Source organism: Scomber japonicus, chromosome 17 (assembly GCF_027409825.1).
Source record: "Scomber japonicus isolate fScoJap1 chromosome 17, fScoJap1.pri, whole genome shotgun sequence".
NCBI classification, from domain to species: Eukaryota; Metazoa; Chordata; class Actinopteri; order Scombriformes; family Scombridae; genus Scomber; species Scomber japonicus.
The window spans coordinates 423,305-433,304 of NC_070594.1; the positions used below are offsets into that span (position 1 = coordinate 423,305).

The 10,000-nt window shown below is 52.3% G+C and overlaps 1 protein-coding gene across 1 annotated transcript in view; it reads right to left on the reverse strand.

The window, feature by feature from the left end:
• The window catches only part of cdc42bpb (CDC42 binding protein kinase beta (DMPK-like)), a 54,706-nt gene that overhangs the window by 6,278 nt on the left and 38,428 nt on the right, over positions 1 to 10,000 (reverse strand). Inside the window, exons 24-34 of the mRNA XM_053337294.1 lie at positions 9,725 to 9,861; positions 7,076 to 7,218; positions 6,173 to 6,254; positions 5,574 to 5,787; positions 3,897 to 3,959; positions 3,352 to 3,590; positions 2,838 to 3,201; positions 1,914 to 2,011; positions 1,726 to 1,810; positions 1,175 to 1,292; positions 1 to 89 (exon numbers count right to left, since the gene is read on the reverse strand). The exon at positions 1 to 89 is cut by the window's left edge and continues 29 nt beyond it. Of these exons, the coding sequence (XP_053193269.1) occupies positions 1 to 89; positions 1,175 to 1,292; positions 1,726 to 1,810; positions 1,914 to 2,011; positions 2,838 to 3,201; positions 3,352 to 3,590; positions 3,897 to 3,959; positions 5,574 to 5,787; positions 6,173 to 6,254; positions 7,076 to 7,218; positions 9,725 to 9,861 (1,632 nt within the window). The remainder of the gene's footprint in view (positions 90 to 1,174; positions 1,293 to 1,725; positions 1,811 to 1,913; positions 2,012 to 2,837; positions 3,202 to 3,351; positions 3,591 to 3,896; positions 3,960 to 5,573; positions 5,788 to 6,172; positions 6,255 to 7,075; positions 7,219 to 9,724; positions 9,862 to 10,000) is intronic.

The following is a 10,000-nucleotide window of genomic DNA, read 5'->3' on the forward strand; positions in this document are numbered from 1 at the left end:
CGTCTCCTGGTCCCATGTGAGCCACGTGGTTAAAGTTGGTCGGGTTAGAAATCATCTTAGACCTGAGCTCTGGATCCCTCAGCATCTCCCTGGCAACCACACACACACACACACACAGAGACACACACACACACACACACACACACACACATACACACAGAGACGCACACACAGAGACACACACACACACACACACACACACACACACACACACACACACAGAGACACACACAGAGACACACACACACACAGAGACACACACAGAGACACACACACACACACACACACACACACACACACACACACACAGAGACACACACACACACACACACACAGACACACACACACACACACACACACAGACACACACACACACACACACACACACACACAGAGACACACACACACACACACACACACACACACACACACAGAGACGCACACACACACACACACACACACACACAGAGACACACACACACACACACACACACAGAGACACAGAGACACAGAGAGACACACACACAGAGAGACACACACACACACACACACACACACACACACACACAGAGACACACACACAGAGACACACACACACACACACACACACACACACACACAAAGACACACACACACACACACACACACACACACAGAGAAACACACACACACACACACACACACAGAGAAACACACACACACACACACACACAGAGAGACACACACACACACACACACACACACACACACACACAGAGACACACACACAGAGACACACACACACACACACACACACACACACACACAAAGACACACACACACACACACACACACACACACACAGAGAAACACACACACACACACACACACACACAGAGAAACACACACACACACACAATACACATGAGTCATCATAGTGTTTGATGAGTCATTGATGAGTCATCGTAGTGTTTAGGGGGGTAGGGGTCAGGGGTTAGGGGGTTAGGGGGTAAGGGGGTAGGGGTTAGGGGGTAGGGATTAGGGAGTAGGGGGCAGGGGGTTAGGGGGTAAGGGGGTAGGGGTTAGGGGGTAGGGGTTAGGGGGTAGGGGTTAGGGAGTAGGGGGTAGGGGGTTAAGGGTAGGGGTAAGGGGGTAGGGGTCAGGGGTAGGGGGTTAGGGGTCAGGGGTCACTCACCTCCTCTGCTGAAGACGTTCTTCCTCAGGAACCTTGAAGAGGAACTTCCTCTTGCTGCGGGTTCGGACCATCAGCTTCCTGCTGTGGTCTGAGGTCTCTGGGATGGTCAGGTCCCCCTCTGAGGATGAGAACCATACAGACTCAACATGAGAACCATACAGACTCAACATGAGGATGAGAACCATACAGACTCAACATGAGGATGAGAACCATACAGACTCAACATGAGGATGAGAACCATACAGACTCAACATGAGAACCATACAGACTCAACATGAGGATGAGAACCATACAGACTCAACATGAGAACCATACAGACTCAACATGAGGATGAGAACCATACAGACTCAACATGAGGATGAGAACCATACAGACTCAACATGGACCAGGTGTGACCAGGACCAGGACCAGGACCAGGACCAGGACCAGGACCAGGTGTGATCAGGACCAGGACCAGGTGTGATCAGGACCAGGACCAGGACCAGGTGTGTGGGTCAGGACCAGGACCAGGACCAGGACCAGGACCAGGACCAGGTGTGTGGGGGTCTTACCTGAGCAGGTGTTGCTGAAGTAGAGGAGGCGGGGCAGGTCTGAGCTCAGCAGGTTCAGGGTTCCTTCAGGGTTCAAAGGTCGGATCTGAGGAGAGACAGGAAGTTCACTGGGCTGTGATTGGCTGGTGGTCAGCCGTACTGAGCTGTGATTGGCTGGTGGTCAGCCGTACTGAGCTGTGATTGGTTACCTTGCGGAGAGAGATGGTCTGGACCCAATCAGCCGTGAGGATGTCGAACACGTCGACGCCGTATTCGCTGTAGACGGTCAGGTGGGCGGAGTTAGAGCCTGGAGAGAGAGACACGGTCAGCTGGGCCACGTGCACTACCCTGGTCCACGTGCACTACCCTGAGCTACGTGCACTACCCTGGGCCACGTGCACTACCCTGAGCTACGTGCACTACCCTGAGCTACGTGCACTACCCTGAGCCACGTGCACTACCCTGAGCTACGTGCAGTACCCTGAGCTACGTGCACTACCCTGGGCCACGTGCACTACCCTGAGTCATGTGCAGTACCCTGAGCTACGTGCACTACCCTGAGCTATGTGCACTACCCTGAGTCACGTGCACTACCCTGGGCCACGTGCATTACCCTGGGCCACGTGCATTACCCTGAGTCACGTGCACTACTCTGGGTTACATGCACTACACTGGGCTACGTGCACTACCCTGAGTCACGTGCATTACCCTGAGTCACGTGCACTACCCTGAGCTACGTGCAGTACCCTGAGCTACGTGCACTACCCTGAGTCACGTGCACTACCCTGAGCTACGTGCACTACCCTGAGCTACGTGCACTACCCTGAGCTATGTGCACTACCCTGAGCTACGTGCACTACCCTGAGTCATGTGCATTAACGTGACTGTACTGTATCAGTGTGATGACGTGCACTAACATAAGTCACGTGCACTACCCTGAGTCACGTGCACTACCCTGAGCTACGTGCACTACCATGAGTCACGTGCACTACCCTGAGCTACGTGCACTACCCTGGGCCACGTGCATTACCCTGGGCCACGTGCATTAACGTGACTGTACTGTATCAGTGTGATGACGTGCACTAACATAAGTCACGTGCACTAACATAAGTCACGTGCACTCCCATACGTACTGCATGCGAGCGGCGTGGCGGGCCACATCAGCTCCTGCGTGCGTGAGCGGCGCCCGTGTCCGTCCACGTAGACTCCGAGCTGACTGAAGCAGAGCAGCAGCTCGCTGGCTCCGGCCTCGGCGGCGTGCAGCGCCTGCACGGCGTCCGGCGGCTGCTGGTTCAGGAAGGTCAGCGTGGGGTCGGCCGGGTTCACCAGGCTGACGGGGGAAGACTCTCCCTGCAGAGCCAGCAGAGCGAAGCCGGCCGGGTAGCCGACACACAGCCGCTCCCTCACCATACCCAACCACTGCACCGTCCCCGGGGCCTGCACCTCCCACAGCTTCCTGTAGTACGGCTTCACCCGCGTGATCTCATAGCACTGGACCTGCACAACCATTAGAACCACACACAACCATTAGAACCACACAGAACCACACACAACCATTAGAACCACACAGAACCATTAGAAAAGTTAGAACCGTTAGAACAGAGCGGCGGCGCGGCGCGGCACAGGGGGCGAGGCGGCGGGTCTGACCTGGCGTTTGACGGAAGCCAGCAGGCAGGCGGGTCCGCCGGGTCGGAGGACTCCGGTGGTCAGAGCCGAGCAGCCTTTGGTCTCCGTCAGCTTGACGTCGAAGGACTCGGCGCCGTCCAGAACCGCCCACGGCTGCAGGTGGACCTGCCGGGTCCGACCGCACAGCAGCGCCACCGTCTTCTCCTTCGGGATCAGATCGATCTGGTACACCTTCTTACTGTCAGCCGCTCGCACAATCACTACACACACACACACACACACACACACACAGAGACACACACACACACACACACACACACACACACACACACACACACACATTAATACACACACACACAGAGACACACACACACACACACACACATTAATACACACACACACACACACACACACACACACACACACACACACACAGAGACACACACACACACACACACACACACACACACACACACACACACACAGAGACACACACACACACACAGGAAGTCACTCTACAGCCCTACTGAGCATGCTCAGTAAGCTCCTGGTGTCACATGACTCACCGTCTCTTGTGACCTCGACCACGAAAAGCCCGTCTTCAGTTCCCAGCACGACCCGCTCACGATCTGCAACACACACAATACACACATTACACACATTATACACACTATACACACACAATACACACATTATACACACTATACACACACAATACACACACTATACACACACATTACCCAGCACGACATGCTCACGGTCTGCAACACACACAGAGTTAATTACATTGAAACATTAAACCGTTGCTTTAAATGCAACAAAGTGCTAACATCATGTTTAATCATGTGTAGTGTTAGTGTCTCTACATCTCTCCTCTGCCCTCCAGCGACTGGGTCAGCTCTCAGCCTCTCAGCCTCTCAGCCTGTCAGCCTGTCAGCCTGTCAGCCGGGACTCTGCTGCTGTTCACCGGCACCGTGTTCACCGTGTTCACCGGCACCGTGTTCACCGGCACCGTGTTCACCGTGTTCACCGGCACCGTGTTCACCTGCACCGTGTTCACCAGTAGAACCGTGTTCACCAGTAGAACCGTGTTTACCGTGTTCACCTGCACCGTGTTCACCGTGTTCACCTGCACCGTGTTCACCGTGTTCACCAGTAGAACCGTGTTCACCAGTAGAACCGTGTTCACCGTGTTCACCGGTAAAACCGTGTTCACCTGCACCGTGTTCACCTGCACCGTGTTCACCGTGTTCACCGTGTTCACCAGTAGAACCGTGTTCACCGTGTTCACCGTGTTCACCAGTAGAACCGTGTTCACCGTGTTCACCAGTAGAACCGTGTTCACCGTGTTCACCAGTAGAACCGTGTTCACCAGTAGAACCGTGTTCACCGTGTTCACCAGTAGAACCGTGTTCACCGTGTTCACCAGTAGAACCGTGTTCACCAGTAGAACCGTGTTCACCGTGTTCACCAGTAGAACCGTGTTCACCGTGTTCACCAGTAGAACCGTGTTCACCAGTAGAACCGTGTTCACCGTGTTCACCGTGTTCACCAGTAGAACCGTGTTCACCGTGTTCACCAGTAGAACCGTGTTCACCGTGTTCACCGTGTTCACCAGTAGAACCGTGTTCACCGTGTTCACCAGTAGAACCGTGTTCACCAGTAGAACCGTGTTCACCGTGTTCACCAGTAGAACCGTGTTCACCAGTAGAACCGTGTTCACCAGTAGAACCGTGTTCACCGTGTTCACCGTGTTCACCAGTAGAACCGTGTTCACCGTGTTCACCAGTAGAACCGTGTTCACCAGTAGAACCGTGTTCATCAGTAGAACCGTGTTCACCAGTAGAACCGTGTTCACCAGTAGAACCGTGTTCACCGTGTTCACCAGTAGAACCGTGTTCACCAGTAGAACCGTGTTCACCGTGTTCACCAGTAGAACCGTGTTCACCAGTAGAACCGTGTTCACCGTGTTCACTAGTATAACCGTGTTCACCGTGTTCACCAGTAGAACCGTGTTCACCGTGTTCACTAGTAGAACCGTGTTCACCAGTAGAACCGTGTTCACCGTGTTCACCAGTAGTTCACCGGCACCTGTAGTGTATATTGTGTAGTAGTTGTGTAGTAGTGTGTAGTAGCAGTGTGTATATTGTGTAGTAGTGTGTAGTAGTGTGTAGTAGCGGTTGTGTAGTTGTGTAGTAGTGTGTAGTAGTAGTGTGTAGTAGTGTGTAGTAGTAGTTGTGTACCTAGCACCGCGGCGGAGAGCGTGTTCTTGATGAGGGGCAGCGAGGCGTCGTAGGCCTCGTGGAGAACGTGGACCGGCGGGTTCTTCAGCAGGTTCTTGTTCAGGAGGTTCTGCAGACCCTCGAGGATCCGGACCCACTTCCTCTTCTCCTGCTCGTTCTCCGCTAGAACCAACAGAGAGACCCCGCCCCCCACCGCCAGCTGGGACCACGTTACCTAGGAGACCACAGGGCACAGGTCAGAGGTCAGGGGTCAGACTGAGAGGGTCAGGGGTCAGACTGAGGGGGTCAGGGGTCAGAGGTCAGGGGTCAGACTGAGAGGGTCAGGGGTCAGACTGAGGGTCGGGGGTCAGGGGTCAGAGGTCAGAATGAGAGGGTCAGGGGTCAGGGGTCAGAGGTCAGAATGAGAGGGTCAGGGGTCAGAGGTCAGACTGAGAGGGTCAGGGGTCAGAGGTCAGACTGAGAGGGTCAGGGGTCAGAGGTCAGACTGAGAGGGTCAGGGGTCAGACTGAGAGGGTCAGGGGTCAGAGGTCAGAGGTCAGACTGAGGGGGTCAGAGGTCAGACTGAGGGTCGGGGGTCAGGGGTCAGAGGTCAGTCCTACCCTGAAGATGCAGGGAACGTCCTTCCTGGTGGCGTGAATCACATCTGAGGCCAAAACGGAGCTGACGGAGAATTCCTCATCTCTGCAACGACAAGCACATCCTGAGCCTCCTCCTGCACCTCCTATTGCACCTCCTCCTGCACCTCCACCTCCTCATGACTACCTGCACCTCCTCCTGTACCTCCTCCTGACTACCTAAACGTCCTCATGACTACCTGCACCTCCTATTGCACCTCCTCCTGCACCTCCACCTGTCTACCTCCACCTCCTCATGACTACCTGCACCTCCTCCTGACTACCTGCACCTCCTCCTGTCTACCTGCACCTCCTCATGACTGCATGCACCTCCTCATGCACCTCCACCTCCTCATGACTACCTGCATCTCCTCATGCACCTCCACCTCCTCATGACTACCTGCATCTCCTCATGCACCTCCACCTCCTCATGACTACCTGCACCTCCTCCTAACCACCTGCACCTCCTCCTGTCTACCTGCACCTCCTCATGACTGCATGCACCTCCTCATGCACCTCCTCATGACTACCTGAGCCTCCTCATGACTACCTGCGCCTCCTCATGCTCATGATTACCTGCGCCTCCTCCTGCACCTCCACCTCCTCATGCCTACCTGCACCTCCTCCTGCATTTCCTCATGCACCTCCTCATGACTACCTGCACCTCCACCTGCACCTCCACCTCCTAACCCTAACCCTAACCTCCACCCCTCATGACTACCTGCGCCCTGAGGTCCAGGACCAGACTGGTATCTACTCCTGGCTGACCCCTATCTGCACCTCCTCCTGCACCTCCTCCTAGAGTTACCTGAGGTCCAGGACCAGACTGGTATCTACTCCTGGCTGACCCCTATCTGCACCTCCTCCTGCACCTCCTCCTAGAGTTACCTGAGGTCCAGGACCAGGGAGGCGTCCACCCCGGGCGTGGAGGCCTTGTTGCCCTCGGCGACGTCGAACAGGAAGAGTTTACAGTCGGAGACGACGGCGAACGCTCGCTGCCAACCTTTCTTCACTCCGCTCGGCTTCGGGATCTGAGACGGGACAGAGTACTTCAATACTGTAGTACTAGTACTACATAGTACTACAACACCGCAGTACTAGTACTACATAGTACTACAACACCGCAGTACTAGTACTACATAGTACTACAACACCGCAGTACTAGTACTACATAGTACTACAACACCGCAGTACTAGTACTACACAGTACTACAGAGTACTACAACACCGCAGTACTAGTACTACATAGTACTACAACACCGCAGTACTAGTACTACATAGTACTACAGAGTACTACACAGTACTTCAACACCGCAGTACTAGTACTACACAGTACTACAGAGTACTTCAACACCGCAGTACTAGTACTACATAGTACTTCAACACCGCAGTACTAGTACTACATAGTACTACAGAGTACTACACAGTACTTCAACACCGCAGTACTAGTACTACACAGTACTACAGAGTACTTCAACACCGCAGTACTAGTACTACATAGTACTACAACACCGCAGTACTAGTACTACATAGTACTACAACACCGCAGTACTAGTACTACATAGTACTACACAGTACTACATAGTACTAGGTAGTAGTACTAGGTAGTACTAGGTAGTACTAGTAGTAGTATTAGGTAGTAGTACTAGTAGTAGTACTAGGTAGTACTAGTAGTAGTACTAGGTAGTACTAGGTGTAGTACTATGTAGTACTAGTACTTGGTGGAGTACTCACCCTGATGTAGCCCTTGTAGGCCGTGGTAGTAGTACTAGGTAGTACTAGGTGTAGTACTAGGTGTAGTACTAGGTAGTACTAGGTAGTAGTAGTACTAGGTAGTACTAGGTGTAGTACTAGGTGTAGTACTAGGTAGTAGTAGTACTAGGTAGTACTAGGTAGTAGTACTAGGTGTAGAACTAGGTGTAGTACTAGGTAGTACTAGGTGTAGTACTAGGTGTAGTACTAGGTGTAGTACTCACCCTGACGTAGCCCTTGTAGGCCGTGGTAGTAGTACTAGGTAGTAGTAGGTAGTACTAGATGTAGTACTAGGTGTAGTACTAGGTAGTACTAGGTGTAGTACTAGGTGTAGTACTAGGTGTAGTAGGTGTAGTACTAGTACTAGGTGTAGTACTAGGTGTAGTACTAGGTAGTACTAGGTAGTACTAGGTGTAGTACTCACCCTGACGTAGCCCTTGTAGGCGGTGGTAGTACTAGGTAGTACGAGGTGTAGTACTAGGTGTAGTACTAGGTGTAGTACTAGGTGTAGTACTAGGTAGTACTAGGTAGTACTAGGTAGTACTAGGTGTAGTACTAGGTGTAGTACTAGGTAGTACTAGGTGTAGTACTCACCCTGACGTAGCCCTTGTAGGCGGTGGTAGTACTAGGTAGTACGAGGTGTAGTACTAGGTGTAGTACTAGGTGTAGTACTAGGTGTAGTACTAGGTGTAGTACTAGGTAGTACTAGGTAGTACTAGGTGTAGTACTAGGTGTAGTACTAGGTAGTAGTAGTACTAGGTGTAGTACTAGGTAGTACTAGGTGTAGTACTAGGTGTAGTAGGTGTAGTACTCACCCTGACGTAGCCCTTGTAGGCCGTGGTAGTAGTACTAGGTAGTACTAGGTAGTACTAGGTAGTAGTAGTACTAGGTAGTACTAGGTGTAGTACTAGTACTAGGTAGTACTAGGTGTAGTACTAGGTGTAGTAGGTGTAGTACTCACCCTGACGTAGCCCTTGTAGGCCGTGGTAGTAGTACTAGGTAGTACTAGGTGTAGTACTAGGTAGTACTAGGAGTAGTACTAGGTAGTACTAGGTGTAGTACTGGGTGTAGTACTAGGTGTAGTACTAGGTAGTACTAGGTGTAGTAGGTGTAGTACTCACCCTGACGTAGCCCTTGTAGGCCGTGGTAGTAGTACTAGGTAGTACTAGGTGTAGTACTAGGTAGTACTAGGTAGTACTAGGTGTAGTACTGGGTGTAGTACTAGGTGTAGTACTCACCCTGACGTAGCCCTTGTAGGCCGTGGTAGTAGTACTAGGTAGTACTAGGTAGTACTAGGTGTAGTACTAGGTGTAGTACTAGGTGTAGTACTAGGTGTAGTAGGTGTAGTACTAGGTGTAGTAGTAGTACTAGGTGTAGTACTCACCCTGACGTAGCCCTTGTAGGCGGTGCTAGTAGTACTAGGTGTAGTACTAGGTGTAGTAGGTGTAGTACTCACCCTGACGTAGCCCTTGTAGGCCGTGGTAGTAGTACTAGGTAGTACTAGGTGTAGTACTAGGTAGTAGTAGTACTAGGTAGTACTAGGTAGTACTAGGTGTAGTACTAGGTGTAGTACTAGGTAGTAGTAGTACTAGGTAGTAGTAGTACTAGGTGTAGTACTGGGTGTAGTACTCACCCTGACGTAGCCCTTGTAGGCGGTGGTAGTAGTAGTACTAGGTGTAGTACTAGGTAGTACTAGGTAGTACTAGGTAGTACTAGATAGTACTAGGTGTAGTACTAGGTGTAGTACTAGGTAGTACTAGGTGTAGTACTGGGTGTAGTACTCACCCTGACGTAGCCCTTGTAGGCGGTGCCGATGCCTCTCTGGACGTCGACGCCTTGCGGCCGCTTGCTTTGCTCCGCTGGGATTGGACAGAGCAAGGGGGCGTGGTCTCTGCAGGTCACATGACACACGAAGGAGCACACTGCACACACACACACACACACACACACACAGACACAGACACACACACACACACAGAGACACACACACACACAGACACGCACGCACACACACACACACACACACACACAGAGACACACACACACGCACACACACACACA